General features: G+C 34.9%; 1 protein-coding gene across 2 annotated transcripts in view; it reads right to left on the bottom strand.

Moving 5' to 3' along the window:
* Positions 1-973: 973 nt before the first annotated feature.
* LOC143233408 (paired box protein Pax-6-like) overlaps positions 974-20,063 on the bottom strand; it is a 239,046-nt gene continuing 219,956 nt past the window's right edge. For both annotated transcript variants that reach the window (XM_076469620.1, XM_076469621.1), the window contains exons 5-6: positions 9,966-10,238; positions 974-1,343 (exon numbers count right to left, since the gene is read on the bottom strand). In XM_076469620.1, the coding sequence (XP_076325735.1) occupies positions 1,006-1,343; positions 9,966-10,238 (611 nt within the window). In that variant the 3' untranslated portion in view covers positions 974-1,005. The remainder of the gene's footprint in view (positions 1,344-9,965; positions 10,239-20,063) is intronic.

Here is a 20,063-nt window from a genome sequence, read left to right on the forward strand (position 1 = left end):
TTACGTTTTTCTCTTTAATGTAGAATTCCTATCTCAACCAGTGGCTCAGCGGTAAATCTGTAAGCTTTCAACACTACAATTCTGGTTCCGATACCGTGGTTGATACGACAAAAGAGGGATATTCTGTTTTGTAGATTTGCGCTTCACAAAAACCAGACTACGGCTGACCAATCGTTGTAACTTCACAGATAGGAAGAATTGCGTCACTTCAGTTTTTATTTAGTTTTCAACTGTTTGGTTTGTTTTTGAATTTCGCGCAAAGCTACTCGAGTTCTATCTGCGCTAGCCGCCCCTAATTTAGTAGTGTAAGACTAGAGGGAAGGCAGCAAGTCATCACCACCCACCGCCAACTCTTAGGCTACTTTTTACCAAAAAGTAGTGGTATTGACCATCACATTATAATGCCCACACGGCTGAAAGGGCGAGCATTTTGGTGTGACGGGGATGCAAACCCGTGACCCTAAAATTATGAGTCGAATGCCTTAGCCACCTGACCATACCGGGCCAATTCGTAATACAGTACTAAAGATGGATTTCAATTACCCGCGGTGGACACAGAGTAAATAACCAAGTGGGTAGCTTTGCGCTTAAAAACAGACAAAGATCTGAACATTTCTACACAATGAAATCAGAATGGGCGAGAATTCCGTGTATTTAACTCTTTCGAATTAAACCTGATCTTCTGAATATCCGTCATTTTATGTACCGTCAGTAGAGACATTTTCAAAACAGACAGACACAGGTACAGAGGAAATGTCTCGGGAAAAAAACAAACAAACAACAATAACAAATACAAACAATATTCGGTACCAGAGATTTGGCTGCACTAGAAACGCGAAATTTATTTTAAGTAATTTCAAACACAACATCGCTTTCCATTCCAAATTAAACGCAACGAACTAATACAAATTATTATTTGAGTTTCGTAATATTATTTTCACGTGAATTGAGAAGTTCTCAATAGGTTGAAAATTACCTATTAACACGTCTCTGGTGGGACAACGGTCAGTCAACTGACAACGCTAAAGGACGAGGTTCTATTCCCCACAGAGGTTTGTTTGAAATTACACACAAAGCTACACAAAGGGTTTGTAGCGTTGTAAGTCCTGTGTGACACTGGTGGGCTTCACGCCTCTTTCCTGAAAACAACCTTACCTGCACTCTAGCTTCTGATAAGTCTGTTTTGGCGGCAAGGCGCGCTCGTGTATTAACGCACGGATAGTGTGTGTTTTCGAATTCTTCTTCTAGAACTTGTAACTGTTCAGGATTAAAAGTTGTGCGGTTCCTTCGGAACTTGGAGACATCAGAACCTTCTTTCTCTTCAGTGTCTTTACCACTAATGCCTGAAACAGAATTGATAGAAATATTTTCAATAAATCCACGAGAAAGAAACAGTTAATGTAAATGAAATACGTGCACTTCATAAAAATGTAGGAATCCATTACACTAAATAGATGCCTCATTTTCAGACTTTACACTTTATAAATTATTTATTTTCGAATTAATTAGAGAGAATTACGAAAAACTGATAATATCATGTTGAGAAATATGTAACTGATATTCCAGATTATTGTTTCATCAAAGTTTAGGTTATATATCCCAAAATATAAATAATTAAACAGTAACCTATTTTACATATTAAATAATATTGTTCTAGGGTTAGTGAATATATTAATTACTACTTCTCAAAGCTGGTAAAAATATTTGACACTAAGATTTTGAAACCAAAGTCCTTTAGAACAATAAAACTACAAGCAGACGTTATTTTTGACTTTACCAAAATAACGAGTTTACATAGAAATTCCAAGAATACTCAGCCTTATACGCGCACAATACACTGAGGTGTGTATTGTGAAGGTAAAACTATCAACAATTTTAATAAATACACAAACATTATCCAAAATTTACAGAAAAACTACTTAGAGCCACGTTGAACACAAAATACAAAGAACTACATGACTTACAAAAACAAAAAATGAACCTAGATCATCAACTGGCATGTTGCATTAAACCAGAGATTTACGGACTTATACAACGAAACATAAACCAAATCAATACTAAGAATGGCAGAGACAAAACGACCTGCCACAACAAAAACTAGAGAAACTAAGATGCAAACAACAGAAAAGACACCAAAACGACAAACCGTTGACTAACTTCATAATTAACAGATCCGACCGACAATTAAACACAGACGAGATGCATCTACTTAACAAAGGACTCAACTTTGCAATAGCACCTAGGTACATTCCAACCATAGAAATTAAAACATGTTTAGAAGATCTAGCCAGGAGACTTGTGATACTTTCTACAGAAAACAAAAACAAGGAAACAACCAACAGAAAGAAGACAACTTAGACAATTTTATTGACATCCAACAGCCAAACTTCCCAGGAAAAATTAAAAATTTATATTTTCCAGAAACACCTAAAAACAACATCTTAAACGATTTTTTCAAAGAATTTTCTCACAAAACCATCAACATAATTTCACAAAACAGAAAGCTAAAAAACATCACAAAAAAGACATTTATTTCATTAAAAAACCTAAAACAAGACAAAAACATAAAAATTCTAAAAGCAGATAAAGGAAACGTTATAGTCATAATGAACACGAATGAATACATCCAAAAAATGAATAACATCCTATCAGACACGAACAAATTTAAACCAATACACACAACTCCAACAAAGACACACCAGACGCAACTAAACAAATTGCTAACAAATGAAAAAAGCCAACACAATTTCACAAACACTATATTCCTACCTACGCAAAACCGACTCACGCATACCACAAATATACGGCATCCCCAAACCTCATAAACCAGATTGTCCATTACGACCAATAATGTCCACATATGAATCGTTTAATTACAATCTTGGTAAATACATAGCATGGGCATTCTCCAAATATGTAACATCAGCCAGCTCATTCATCAAAGACTCTTTTAATTTCAAGTCTAATCTAAATCAACTTAATCATAAAGCCTTAATGGCCAGTTTCGATGGTATATCCCTCTTTACAGAAGTTCCAACCACTGAAGCCTGCAAGATAGCCTTAAAACTCTATATCCGAGACCCTAACCCAACTATAGAAATTCCAAGTAACCAGTTAGCAACCCTCATAGAATTCACAACGATAAAGACAAATTTTATGTTCAACAATCACAACTATATACAAACAAATGGCCTAACCATGGGCAACCCAGTATCACCAGTTCTAGCCAATGTTTTTATGACACAAGCAATTAACATAGCATTTCATCCACCACTATACTGGTACAGATATGTAGATGACACGATTGCGGGATTCACATCTACAGAACACACACTTAATTTTTTCAATCACATTAGCTCTACACATCCCAACATTAACTTCACATGTGAACAGGAAGAAAGCAATCAAATATCATTTTTTAACCTCAAAATTACAAGAACCAACACACAATTTAAAACAGAAATCCACCGAAAAATCACCCATACTGGACTATACATTCCTTGGGACTCAGCACATGAAACAAAACAAAAACTCAACATACTAAGAAACCAAATAAACACAGCTATAAAACTATGCTTACCAGATAAAATTAACGATAAATTAGACAAAATAAAACAATACTTCATCAACATCAACAAGTTTCCTCCACAAACCGTAAAAAACATTATACGCACACACCTAGACAGAAAGCAAAATCAACCAACAAAAGTAAATATACTCTTCAAAACAAGAAACGCAAAAGAGATATTTTTGTTATTTAAAGAGAAATATATGTAATAACGTTACAAGCTCAGAGTATGTGATGTTACTCGTGTTAAGGCACTGATTGTCAGACCAAAATGACAATAAAAGTTGTGCACTTTGAAAACGGAGGAAAACATCGGATTTTTCGCCAAAACGCATGCGTGTCCAATAAATTTGTTTTGAGATCTGCATGTTCTGCACGTGCAACATGTGCAAAATCCCTATAAAAGTGACGGGTTCTCGGTTTCCATAGCTCAATGTTAAGCCACCGACACGCAATACAGTTACTCCAAGACTGACTGAGGCACAACGCAACAACGCCATTGGTCGCTTGGAAGCAGGCGAATCTCGATAAGATGTTGCCAGAGCTGTGAATGTCCACCCAAGCACCATCACAAGGCTACGGAATCGTCACCAACAACATGGATCAACTCGTGACCGTCAACGATCTGGCAGACCTCGTGTAACCACGCCCGCACAAACTCGCAACATCCGATTACGTCACCTTCGGGATAGGACCACCATTGCGACGTCTACTGCCTCAACCATACCAGGGCTGCGTAGGATTTCTGATCAGACCGTACGTAACCGTCTACGAGATGCAGGAATCCGATCTCGACGTCCAGTCAGAGGCGTCATCCTCACCCAGCAACATCGTCAAGCACGGCTGCAGTGGACTCGGGCACAACGGGTATGGCCTCATCGACGATGGAGGCATGTTTGGTTCAGCGATGAATCACGTTTTATGCTTCGTAGGCAGGATGGAAGGACCCGTGTTTACCGTCGTCGAGGTGAACGTTTTGCAGCAAACTGTGTGCAGGATGTTGACAGATTTAGTGGTGGCAGCGTCATGACGTGGGCTGCCATCGCCTACATTGCCAGAAGAGACCTTTTGCACATTCGAGGGAATCTTACGGCTCAATGATACGTCGACGAGATTCTTAGGCCCAATGTGCAACCCATCATGGTGAGCGTCAATGATATGTTTTAACATGACAACGCCCGTCCTCACACAGCCCGACTCACCACTGTCTTCTTGAGACACCACAACATCAACGTTCTTCCCTGACCCTCCAAATCACCAGATTTAAACCCCATCGAACATCTCTGGGACGAGTTGGACCGACGTCTGCGACGGCGACAACCTCAACCGCAGACTCTACCTCAGCTTGCAGCAGCTTTGCAGGCTGAGTTGACAGCCATTCTACAGGATGTGATTCGTCATCTCATCGCTTCCATGAGCAGAAGATGCCAAGCAGTTATTGATGCTCACGGGGGGCATACTCGTTATTGACGTTGAGTGACGTTAAACTTCACCTAGAGAGCGTGGACGTCGCCTTTGCAGACTTTGAATGTTCAGCAGTGAATGTGCAAAGTTTCACATGTGTCATACAGAACTACCCGGAATAAACTTGTTAACAATTTGTCTCATATTTTGCCTTTTGCGTTTCGTTTTTTGAAGAGTATATATTCCACGATTTGAAAAATCACGAAACCATATACTGCTGCATACCAAATATTCCCGACATCAGCAGAAAGATAACCAACATTTGACAAAAACTAGTAACAAAATATGACATTCCAGTTAGTACCAAATTTATTCAAAAACCATGCACAAAACTGAGGTCTATACTGTGTGAAAACTACACTGACAAACACCACACCAACATTATTTATAAAATACAATGTGATAACTGCCACGACTTCTATATTGGAGAAACAAGTAGAAAAATGGAAACCAGATTCAAAGAACAAAAGTCACCTTCATACGTTTTCGAACACAACAAGTCAAATTAACACAACATAACCATAGAAAACACTCAAATACAAAATAAAGAAACAAACACAAAAAACGCAAAATTAAAGAAGCCTTACTTTTTCAACAACTGAAGCCCAAAATAAACCAATACAAAGGAACACCTTTATTCCTATATTAAAAAAAATAATAATAAATAATAATATAAATAATATAAAATTATTCAAACATCTAACACCGCCCTCTACATTCTGACACTCAGTTACACAACCTCTTTCAAACATGTGGTCAGCTTCCGGTCAGTTACCTCTTTCTTTGTGAACCTGACGATGACCGAAGAAGGTCGAAATGTTGTTCGCTCCTTTACATAATGCTTTCTCTATCCATACCACCCGTTTTACATAGATAGATTTGTTCGCTCCTCTACGTAAATTTTTTTCTCAACCCAAACGAGCCGTTTTTACATAAATATTTTTCTCTAGAAGTGGGTTTTCTCGACATCACTGAGGTGTGTATTATTTTTCCCAGCGAAATACTTTCGCCAATGTTAAGAAATAAACAAAAAAGGTTGAGGTGTGAAAGACGTCTACAAAGTGATAAAGCTTTAATATTATATTATTATTAATATTATATTATTATTCAATCTTTAATAATTTTGACAACGAATTTCATATCTAGTCCCTTAGGGATTTTCAACAATTTAAAAAGCGTATAAAAGTTTTTCACAGTACCCATTCTGGACTACCCATTTCTTTCAGTCCAGTCTGCTGTATTCCCATTGGGCCTGATGAATCCTGGATCTAGCGAAACGCGTCGTCGGCATCGAATTAGAAGAATATATTATTGCAGTTGGAATACTGTTGTTATTAACTATTTCTTGAAAAACCCTAAGAAACTAGATATAGGATACAATATTTAAAATATAATAAACCTGATAATAACATCTGATGAGAAACAAACTAATTAAAACCAACTTATTTATATTGTTAGTTTGTATGAATTAATGCTCTCACAACCTACAAAACAAACGTTAACATTAATAATTCTTATTATATGACAAAACCTATTAAGTCCAATTATTTATATAAGAGTTCATTAACAAGTTTGTCGTAGCCAATAAATTAATATTCGTACCTTGGAAATAAACAAAAGTGAAGTAAATCTAATTTTGATAAACTCTAGAAACTTGAGTTTCAACAACTCTTGTGTCGTCATCATTCAGTCAGATGTGCTACAAACACACGTGTGTGTGTTTTCATATAGCAAAGCCACATCGGGCTATCTGCTGAGTCCATCGAGCAAACAGACGTATTCTGACGTTTGTTCAGTTTGAGTTTTGGTGTGGGAAGTCTCTGAAAGAATTTGTTTATTTTAAACAACTGTTACGTCATATATGTTATGAGAGAAAACACAACATGAATGAATTGTTTTTACGAGGACCGTACAGTAGAGTAGTATCTCGAACTAGCAATATTTATATCAAATCAGAACCTGCAAACATATGTTCTAGACGGTAATTGGTGTAGGAGTAAAGCACTTAAAGCTCTCTATCCAATAGAAATTTAGCAGATGATGAAGTTTTATGTTAATGGTCCCTCGGTGAGTCAGCGGAAAATTTACAGATTTAAAACTCTAAAATACGGAGATCTATTCTCCGTGGTACAACAACAACAGTGTTAAAGTGCGTCGTTAGAACGAGGCATAGCAATGAACAGTAAATATTAATACCTGTAATATGTATGTATCTTTAGAACGAGGCATAGCAATGAACAGTAAATATTAATACTTGTAATATGTATGTATCTTTAGAACGAGGCATAGCAATGAACAGTAAATATTAATACCTGTAATATGTATGTATCTTTAGAACGAGGCATAGCAATGAACAGTAAATATTAATACCTGTAATATGTATGTATCTTTAGAACGAGGCATAGCAACGAACAGTAAATATTAATACCTGTAATATATATGTATCTTTAGAACGAGGCATAGCAATGAACAGTAAATATTAATACCTGTAATATGTATGTATCTTTAGAACGAGGCATATCAATGAACAGTAAATATTAATACTTGTAATATGTATGTATCTTTAGAACGAGGCATAGCAATGAACAGTAAATATTAATACCTGTAATATGTATGTATCTTTAGAACGAGGCATAGCAATGAACAGTAAATATTAATACCTGTAATATGTATGTATCTTTAGAACGAGGCATAGCAATGAACAGTAAATATTAATACTTGTAATATGTATGTATCTTTAGAACGAGGCATAGCAATGAACAGTAAATATTAATACCTGTAATATGTATGTATCTTTAGAACGAGGCATAGCAATGAACAGTAAATATTAATACTTGTAATATGTATGTATCTTTAGAACGAGGCATAGCATTGAACAGTAAATATTAATACCTGTAATATGTATGTATCTTTAGAACGAGGCATAGCAATGAACAGTAAATATTAATACTTGTAATATGTATGTATCTTTAGAACGAGGCATAGCAATGAACAGTAAATATTAATACCTGTAATATGTATGTATCTTTAGAACGAGGCATAGCAATGAACAGTAAATATTAATACCTGTAATATGTATGTATCTTTAGAACGAGGCATAGCAATGAACAGTAAATATTAATACTTGTAATATGTATGTATCTTTAGAACGAGGCATAGCAATGAACAGTAAATATTAATACCTGTAATATGTATGTATCTTTAGAACGAGGCATAGCAATGAACAGTAAATATTAATACTTGTAATATGTATGTATCTTTAGAACGAGGCATAGCAATGAACAGTAAATATTAATACCTGTAATATGTATGTATCTTTAGAACGAGGCATAGCAATGAACAGTAAATATTAATACTTGTAATATGTATGTATCTTTAGAAAGAGGCATAGCAATGAACAGTAAATATTAATACCTGTAATATGTATGTATCTTTAGAACGAGGCATAGCAATGAACAGTAAATATTAATACTTGTAATATGTATGTATCTTTAGAACGAGGCATAGCAATGAACAGTAAATATTAATACCTGTAATATGTATGTATCTTTAGAACGAGGCATAGCAATGAACAGTAAATATTAATACTTGTAATATGTATGTATCTTTAGAACGAGGCATAGCAATGAACAGTAAATATTAATACCTGTAATATGTATGTATCTTTAGAACGAGGCATAGCAATGAACAGTAAATATTAATACTTGTAATATGTATGTATCTTTAGAACGAAGCATAGCAATGAACAGTAAATATTAATACTTGTAATATGTATGTATCTTTAGAACGAGGCATAGCAATGAACAGTAAATATTAATACCTGTAATATGTATGTATCTTTAGAACGAGGCATAGCAATGAACAGTATGGTTGGCTCTTGGAATTAGTTGCCTTCAGACGTGGTAGATACAGCAAATAGAAAGAATTTTAAAAGAATTTTTATATATATTCGAATGATAAGGGCTGGTTTCAAGTGTCCGTTAGTTTAACAGCCCATGTTTATGAATGTATGACATGAATATCTTGGAACAACAACATCATGTATATCTGACGTTTAAAATATCAGGCTACAAGGTGATTTATGAATATCTATATTTTTAGTGCGTTTCTGTCGAAATCGTCAGAGACATACAGTCCAGAAGTGACTGTGAAGACGAGGACGTAAAACGAGTTTCCAATATGAATCGACTAGGTTTGTCCACATATATCTCAGGTTCTTGATGTTAAAGAGGGTTTATGAAATACGTATTTACAACAGAAAACGTTTTATTAATAAAACCAAACAAAGACTGTGATTAACCCTGTCAGTGATTAATTTATATCTTAGTTTTACACAAATTAAGCTAGTACATCTTATATACAACCAGCTTATACTTTAGTTTTGGTTTGGGTTTGTTTTGAAATTCGCGCGAAGCTACACGATGACTATCTGCGCTACCCGTCCCTACTTTAGCAGTGTAAGACTCTAGTCTTAGGCAGCTAGTCATCACCACCCACACCCAACTCTTGGGCTACTCTTATACCAACGAATAGTGGGACTGACCAACACATTATAACGACCACACGGCGAACATGTTTCGTGTGACGGGGATTCGGACCAGCAACCCTCGGATTACGAGTCAAATGCCCTAACCACCTGGCTATGCTGGCCATTTTAGTTTTACACAGATGAAACTATTACATCTCCTTATACACTACCAGCTTATACCTTAGTTTTACACAAATGAAACTATTACATCTATGATATATTACCAGCTTATATCTTAGTTTTATTACCATAAAAATATGTGAGTATTATACACTCGTATCCTTCTAACACCTGAATATGTGAACTTGTATAACACTATATTTATGAGTTAATAACAAAATCCGATCAACTTACTTTTCAATACAGAACATTTCTCCTCATCACGTCTACTTTAAAATTACATACCTGTTATTCTATGTTCTCGTAAAGAAACCATTGTAGCCAGCGCTGCTTGATCGGTGGTTGTTCCCAGAGGGAGTGGAGCCCCAGAGAAGGCCGGCCATAAATGATTAGCTGCGGCTGTCACTGTCGAACCCCACGGGAAAGCTGCAGTATACGGGTAATAAATGGCGTAACTTGCGGCCCGAGCGAATTCTGCTGCCGCTCTATCCGCTGCTCTGTTTCGCAGGATTCGATTGATTGAACTGACACTTGGAGCAGTGTTGTTATTACAAACTCCTACAGATACGAATAGCCAATGTTATTTCCACTAACGACCATCGCTTTACAAAATATTGGAGAAAAACGAATGCACATGAGCTCAACTTTTAAATAATAGAGCATTCTTTGAGAGTTTATTTATGTAACGAAAATGACAGTAAACTATCTCCATGAGAAACCAAATATTTATTAAATCATTTCATAAACAAATACGTTTATATTGACAGTCAATAGGACTAACATGTCACGAAATTAATGTTAGATATTTTTCATAAATCTTACGCAAAGCTATTCGAGGGCTCTCTGTGATAACGGCCCCTTAGTGTCAAGTGATAGACTAGAAAAAATGCAACTACTCAGTACATTGTACCCCCCAACTTTTGGGCTACAATTTAGCAACGAATAGTGGACTTAACCATCACATAATCATGGCTAAATTTGGCGAGGGTGTTGTTCGGCGACACGTTTTTCGATTCCGTAACCTGAAGATTGCGAGTTGAAGTACACAAGAGCTTCATTTTTAGACGAGTGCAAAGTTCACCGAATAGTTTCTCATGTCATCTTGATGTGACGTATATTTCATGGACATATACAGACGCTCCCCAGGTACTTTGTTTTCAAAATAGTTTTAACAAAGAGATTTTTCTTCGTTATCTTTAGAAATCACAAAGCGTAAATATATTTCTTCTAAAGCTTTTCCACGCAACTAATTTTTGAATTCAACTAACGAAAAAAAAAAAGTTAACTTGAATAGACACATACAAAAAAACAATTATTATTTATTACGTGATATTATCCTGTAAGTTAAGGTCGGACTTCACATTGGTTATATTACTGCTTCGTTAATAACCGGAAACACGTGTTTCTTTAGTTGTCATATATAGCATCTAAACACAACCTGTTTCGTTTTTCTCCCAACAACATTACTGTTTGTTTGAACAGTTGTTCCAGACAGGGTTAATTTTACCCCTGTCAGCGCTTGCGTTGTCGCATGAACTGTTTATAATAAGCCAATCTTTTGTTTTCTTGGTGTTCCCTGCAGAACCTCTCCTGGCTTTACAATATATAGGGAATTATATCCATATGATATTCATGACTCAGTTTATAACGTGTTTTTTAATACAGAGAATAAACTCAAAGGAAGTTCTAAATAAAAAAAATTGGCACCATTTAACTCGACCATTTTCTCACCTGACGCACGTGGGTGGTTTTAACAATGATTAGACTGGAGACGTTAGAAGGATAGGTGATTTGACCCGAGGCGACACGCGAAAGCACGTGCTTCAGGACAATGCTTTTCATTCATTTATATATATATACAGTCCCCTGTAAACATTAATAAAGTTTAATGTTACAAAAAGTTTATACCAGAAATAATCAAGACTTTTATGGGTTGACTGATTCGAGGTTGTCCGTGTGTGGCTTTGATTGTAGTTTTTCACGTCAACCAAACTGGCAAATTGAACACGAAAGTAAACAGAACCCGTCGGCAATTAATACGACGTATGAACCATATAGCTAGGCAAGTCGGACACAACTATCAGTACGTTTAAACCACTTGTTAGAAATGAAGAAGAACAGCACGTCATCACAACTCACTACGTCATTTCATAAAAGGACTAAAGACACCTAAGAGTTGGGCATACTTGATTTGAAATCTAATGAATCAGAAAACTTTATTTTTACATGTTTCCTCTACCCGTCTAATATTTCTGTGGTAAATTTCAATCATTTAAAAGGCACATCAAGAAATAAAACTGACTTTACAAACGAAGTTCTATTGAGAACTATTAAAGGTATTTATTATTAGCAGTGGTTTCCATAAAAGATGGGAGAAAGTATGTAATCTAGGTAAAGAGCTAAGTTACACATAACGTATGATGACGTTATATATAATCTGGGTAAAGAGCTAAGTACACATAATGTATGATTACGTTATATATAATCTAGGTAAAGAGCTAAGTTACACATAATGTATGATTACGTTATATATAATCTAGGTAAAGAGCTAAGTACACATAATGTATGATTACGTTATATATAATCTAGGTAAAGAGCTAAGTTACACATAATGTATGATGACGTTATATATAATCTGGGTAAAGAGCTAAGTTACACATAATGTATGATTACGTTATATATAATCTAGGTAAATAGGTAAGTTACACATAATGTATGATTACGTTATATATAATCTAGGTAAAGAGCTAAGTACACATAATGTATGATTACGTTATATATAATCTAGGTAAAGAGCTAAGTTACACATAATGTATGATTACGTTATATATAATCTAGGTAAAGAGCTAAGTTACACATAATGTATGATTACGTTATATATAATCTAGGTAAAGAGCTAAGTTACACATAATGTATGATGACGTTATATATAATCTGGGTAAAGAGCTAAGTTACACATAATGTATGATTACGTTATATATAATCTGAGTAAATAGGTAAGTTACACATAATGTATTATGACGTTATATATAACTGGGTAAAGATCTAAGTTACACATAATGTATGATGACGTTATAGAACGGATCACATTTTGTTTTCACATTCATACACCACATGTTATTCACATTTCTTCGTAAACATCCTGAAACGTGTGTCATTAAACCTGAAGATGGTAGAAACTCCTGAAAACGTGGGAACTTATAGAATACAAAATTGGTTACCAATCGCTGCAGAGCGTAAGTTGTTGTTGATTTTTTTTTTTTTTTTTAACAGAATGGCGGTGCTGACGTATTCATAAGCTGAAATTCTACATGAAGATTGGTTTAAGTACTGGAACTGCCGTTATAGATAATGTCTGTACAGCCCAGGCTTATTACGATGTCTTCTTTGATTTATCGAGCTGTACTCACAGCTGTAACTACAAGAACATGAAAACAACAATAATACAGTAAGTTGTTACTCGACTTGGAGAGCAGTTGACCAGCGGTAGAAGTTCAAACATGGAAAAAACAACACAGTATTTTTTTGTAAAAAATGATAAATGAGGGTTTTCCATCATGACGAGAAACCCACTTGAAGTAAAAAAAATACATTCTAAAGACGGCTGCTATAGGTATTTAAACTTTATGTAAAATAAAGTACAGAACAACGTTTCGACCCTTGTTAAACCTAAAGATGACCTAAAAAGGTTGCAACGTTTTCTGTACTTTATTTTAATTAAAGTTTTAATACCCATACCAGCCGGCTTTAGAATACAAAAGATGGTTTTATTACAAAATACAAACAAACTTAATGTTCGCCAATATAATGTATTTAAGGTGAAACAAGACCCAGAGAACCTCAAAACGTAAACAACATAAACATACAAGCTTTAATTCTTTACTTACTGTAACGTTAACAGCTGTTGTGGAAGTCTTCATTTTGACGCTTCATTGTATAAAATGTTCAAGAATAGAATATTTAAAGTCGGCATAATGCTTACGTAAGGCTTCTGAGATGGAATATTAATCATTGTGACGGCTGATAGTTTATTAATTAAATCCAACCTATTTATTAACTCGGGTCTCGACTTCGAATCCTGTCACCGAACATTTTCGCCCTCTCAGAATGGGTTCGTTATAATGTGATAATTAATCCCACTATTATTTAGTAAAGGTGTTCAAGAGTTGATGACAAATTGATGTATTTCCTCTTAGTCTATCGCTTTTAAAGGTCTCCCTGTGGGACAGCGGTGAGCCTTCTGAGCTACAACTCCAAAACCACAGGTTCGATTCCCATCAGTCAACATAGTAGATAGTTCGGAGTGTCTTTGCTATAACCAAACAGACAGATATAAATGGCGGCACAATGATATGTCTGCGGATTTACAACACTAAAATCCGTGTTTCGATACACGTGGGGGCGGAGCACAGATAGCCCATTGTATACTTCTGTGCTTGAATTCAAACAACACTTATCAATTAGGGACAACTGGCTCACACAGATGCGCGAAATTCAATACATTTACAAATAAAATATTTTATAAATGAGTAACAACTTAGGAGGAAGAGGTCTGGTGTACCTAATCCTCCTGGGTGTACAAAATATATACACCCAAACACCAGAGAGAGAGTTTACTTTTGCATGCCAAGCAACTGCGCGCTGTGTAGGCTGTGTAGAAAATCATCACATATCACAATGTTCCAAATTAAACCCCAAACCTAAATGCTGCAATTGTGAGGAAGAACACACGGCAAATTATAAAGGATGCCAAAAATACATATCTTTTACGGCACACTTACACGAACTTAAAATCCAAACATAAACAAGCCACAAACAAACAAAATCCAAGAACAATCAAAATCAACTACTACTGAAACACCAGAAAACACAAACAAACTCATATGCTGCAGTAGTCAAGAAAACATCATTCATGCAGGAAAAACCATCATCAAGTAATGAAGACCTACCTAAACCAACAGAAGACACACACAAAACCACACCTATGATTATTGAAAACACACTAACCGATGCCATTACTTCTACCTTCTCTGAAATATTGACAGAATACACAAATCCAAATAATGAAAACAGGCTAATAGACATAATCATTAAAATAGTTATGAAAAACATCGAAAAATACCTACCACAAATGTTAACACATGTCATGAACTCTGTTAAACATGGATAAATTCACAGTATTACACATCAATATCCAGGGTGCTATTGTTTCCAACACCTCTCCCCGTTAATATTGTACATCTGATAAAATCAAATTTAAATAATAATAATTAATAAAATAGTGCTAAATTAAAACAGCCACCTACGTACTAGACTTGAAAAAAATTAGAAAAAATATAAATGGACATTGTCCTGAAAAGGACCAGTCTAAAGTTGATATTAATCCATATTAATCAGTCAGTTCCAACAATGTAATGGAAGGAGGAAGAGGTCTGGTGTACCTGACCCTCATGGGTATACAAAAGATATATACCCAAACACCAGAGAGAGAAAGTAACAACTACTTTTTAATTTATTACACATCTCTACTTGACCATTCGTTTATTTGTAACTATACACTAAATACTTGTTAGTTTATATCCCATGTTCCAGCTGCTGATCTGCTGTCGTCTTCAGGGAATTTGAACATTCCTGTTGTAACTGGGATTTAGTCCTGTATCCTCTTAAGGGAAAAGTAGGATAACCTCGCAGGGGTTCTTGGTTCATCTGGGAGCCCTATGTTGTGGGGCAATTAATTTATATGGGTTAATTCAGTCTGATTAGAAATATCTCTGTAAGAAATGACCATTAAGGTTCCATCTTGAGCTTGAGGGGAGAATTCATCCATATAAGCCCTTTAAATTAAGCCTCTGTACAATGGGTATTTTAAACTAAATACTATGTTTAACTGTTTCTTTTATATCGCACACAAAGCTGAAGGTGAGAAGCATCATTCACAACATAACCTGATCTTGAACCCTGGACCTTTCAATTCACAAGCCTGGCATACATATCACTAACGTGTACAAACACACCACGTTGTCTCGAAACCTAGACTTTTCGACCCGCAAGCCTGGCTTACATACCAGTAGTTTACACTAAATTTTACTAAACAAAAACCTTAAATATTTCGAAAATGAATTAATATTTTAATCAACTCATCCTTAAGAAAATTAAAAGTTTCGGAAGTTTACTAGTGAGAAGTAAAGTTTGCTTAGTAAACAATACCGATAACAGATAATGAATACCGCGTGGGCACGTGATATGCGAAAAATAACTTGGTAATACAGTAAAACCTAAGCCAGAAACTGCATTGGGCGGAAACCTGTGAAGCCGGAGACATCAAGATGTTGCAGCATTATCTTAAGATTTCTCTTATAAAAGGCCCTCTATATGACAGAACTTGTGTAATGCAGATGGCAAACTATCTTTCACCTACCTCATCTATCAACAAGTAGGATGAGAACCTGGGTAAGGCAGAAAAATGCTTGTGATTAAATATTAATTTCTTATTTAATAAATAATTTCTTTTAATATTAATAAATTGTTGTTTAATTAATAATTATTTTAAATATTAATAAATTCTCGGACATTTTGTTATTGGTCAAATATATTCTGTTCTTTGTTTTCTGTTGTCATTACTTTTGCAGTTAAATTAGATTCTTGATTTGTAGAACTATTTGTTTTTAAATGCAAAATTTTACTCTTTAAATAATTCTCACGAAAAAAATAATTTCCTATCTTCCCTAATTTTAAAATTTAGGGAAAATTTGCCATGGGTAATAGGTAAAAGTGAAAATCCGCACTGTTTAAAAAATTTAAGAAAGAACCAACTTCCTGTGGAATGGAAAGCGAATAATAAAGTGTGGGTGACAAGTGCTATATTAGAGGAATTAAGAATGGAACAAGAAAATAGGAATATTTTACTTTTCCTAGACAATGCAAATTGTAACCCAAAAGTTAAACTTTCAAATGTTCATTTAGTCTTTCTACCTCCATGTACAACATCAGTTCTACAGCCATTAGGTAATAGAAATATACAGTGTGTAGAACTAAAATACAGAAAATTGAAGCTTTAGTACATTACTACAAACATGGATGACTGTAAGAGAGCATCTGAAATGACCATAAAAATTGACGCGTTAGATGTAATTGTATTTTAAGTCATTCAATCAAATGCATAAAAGGTGAGTGTGTAATAAAGTGCTTTTAAAACTGGATTTATTCTTGATAATGGTGGAGATTCTGGAGAAGTTGTTTGTTATGACAATTTTAGTAAAATCCAAACTGATTGATGCAGATGATTCTGTGAACACGGAAAGTTTTGTGAACGTTGACAAGAATGTTTTAACAGAAACTGATGAAATTGATTTAAAATCTATAATAGAATCTCATGATGGTGACAGTGTGAGAGATTCAGAAGATGAACAAAATGGAAAAGATAGTGAGGAAATTGAAATTCCTACTTCATCACAAATGTTAAGTTATATTAACTGTATCAAATTGTTTGCAAAAATGAAAAGGGAAAATGAACTTCATGAAACTGTTGAAGAATTAGAGTTCTCTTTTAACCGCATGAGAAAACCCATTAAAACAACGGAACAATTGAAATAGGACACTTTCTTCAAATATATTAAGATTTTGTGTAGTTATGTATATTTTAAATGTTTAACTGAGATTTAACTTGATTTACTGTGATATAATATATATAATATATACACGATGTCTAACAGTGGAGAACAAGTCTAAAGATGCACGTGACATCCTTCTGTAGATGACTACAACTACACCTTTAAGTTGATCTACTGTGATATAATATATATAATATATACACTATGTCTAACAGTGGAGAACAAGTCTAAAGATGATCAGTGATGTCGAGAAACCCACTTGTTGAGAAATATATATGCAAAAACGGCTCGTTTGGGTTGAGAAAATATTTTATATAGAAGAGCGAACAACGTTTCGACCTTCTTCGGTCATCGTGATATAATATATATAATATATACACTATGTCTAACAGTGGAGAACAAGTCTAAAGATGCACGTGACGACTTCTGTAGATGACTACAACTACACCTTTAACTTGATTTACTGTGATATAATATATATAATATATACACTATGTCTAACAGTGGAGAACAAGTCTAAAGATGCACGTGACGACTTCTGTAGATCACTACAACTACACCTTTAACTTGATCTACTGTTATATAATATATATAATATATACACTATGTCTAACAGTGGAGAACAAGTCTAAAGATGCACGTGACGTCTTCTGTAGATGACTACATCTACACCTTTAACATAATCTACAGTGTTATAATATATATAATATATACACAATGTTTAACAGTGGAGAATATTAACATAAGTTGTAACAACTTGCTTTTGCTATCCTTAACTATTAATATGTTAACAGTCACAATACTAACACACACACGTGATTGGTGTCAAAAGTAGATCGACTTTAAACACACTATCGCAGCTGTTCCAGGATATTTTCCTTTTTCCGAAGCATATTTCGACCTATACAGTCGATCTGTGGCAGCTATGTTTCCACTACTTTCCACGCCTGTGCTGTATAGAATCATCATTAGCTGATGTAATTTATTTTCATATAGTCGTCCTAATGAATAGCATCCACTACCAATTACTGTCTGTCGAAAGAACTTATAACTCCTTCACTATCCCAAAGCGCATATTGTTTGCTTTGTTTTGAATTTAGCGTAAAGCTACATGAAGGCTATCTGCACCAGCCGTCACAAATTTAGCAGTGTATGACCAGGGAAAAGGCACCCCGTCATTACCACCCACCACCAACTAACTCTTGGACTACCTATTCTCTTACCAAGAAACAGAGGGATTGACCGCAACATAATAACACACATACGGCTGAAAGAGCAAGCATATTTGGTGAGATAGGGATTTGAGCCTGCAACCATGAGTTTGCGCAAGTCGAGCAGTTTACCCACCTGGCCATGGCGTGCCCTAAAACGGAAAACTAAATTATTATTGCAAGTCTAAAAGCCCATAAAATGGCAAAAGGCCAAAGCCTATCAAACTTGAATCGTCCAATACGTACTTACAAATTTACCGCATGTGGAAAGACGTATAAAAATGATCTTCTAGCTTTAAGAAACCAAAAGAAAATAAACAAATCATTGGTACAGAAACGCTCTCACTGACAAGCTTTCAGGCCCATCATAGCCAAATGGGTTAAGGCGTTCGACTCATAATCTGAAGGTCGCGGGTTTGAATCCCCGTCACACCAAACATGTTTGCCCTTTCATGTGACGGTCAATCTACTATTCGTTTGTAAAAGAGTAGCTCAAGAGTTGACTGTCGGTGGTGATGACTAGTTGCCTTTCCTCTGGTCCTACATTGCAAAATTAGGGACGGCTAGGCAGGTATCTCACGTGTAGCTTTGCGTGAAATTCCAAACAAACAAACAAGCTATTATATAGGAACTATATAAGCATACGCTAGCGGCTAAAGTATCGATACCAAGGAATTATATAAGCCTACGTTAGCGGTTAAAGTATCGATACTAAGGAACTATATAAACACTACGTGAGCGATTGAATTCAACTAAAAATGAGAACGAGCTATCAAAAGAGGAAGTATTGTAAGAGAAAAAGAAGTGGAAGTTGACTCGTGTAATTCAAGAACTTCGGAAAAGTCGAATGTGAACCACTGACTGACCGACAGACATTCGGTTTTTATGATTCCTTCAGATAACAGCACGTGAACGATTTTTTCCGCAGACCTATAACAGGGCACGATAATAAGACAAAACCCCATAGATATTATACATATTTAACCATTATAAGACAAAACCCTATAGATATTATACATATTTAACCATTATAAGACAAAACCCCATAGATATTATACATATTTAACCGTTATAAGACAAAACCCTATAGATATTATACATATTTAACCATTATAAGACAAAACCCCATAGATATTATACATATTTAGCCATTATAAGACAAAACCCCATAGATATTATACATATTTAACCATTATAAGACAAAACCCCATAGATATTATACATATTTAACCATTATAAGACAAAACCCCACAGATATTATACATTTAACCATCATAAGACAAAACCCCATAGATATTATACATATTTAACCATCATAAGACAAAACCCCATAGATATTATACATATTTAACCATTATAAGACAATACCCCATAGATATTATACATATTTAACCATTATAAGACAAAACCGCATAGATATTATACATATTTAACCGTTATAAGACAAAACACCATAGATATTATACATATTTAACCATTATAAGACAAAACCCTATAGATATTATACATATTTAACCATTATAAGACAAAACCCCATAGATATTATACATATTTAGCCATTA

This window comes from Tachypleus tridentatus, chromosome 12, assembly GCF_004210375.1.
Source record: "Tachypleus tridentatus isolate NWPU-2018 chromosome 12, ASM421037v1, whole genome shotgun sequence".
NCBI classification, from domain to species: domain Eukaryota; kingdom Metazoa; phylum Arthropoda; class Merostomata; order Xiphosura; family Limulidae; genus Tachypleus; species Tachypleus tridentatus.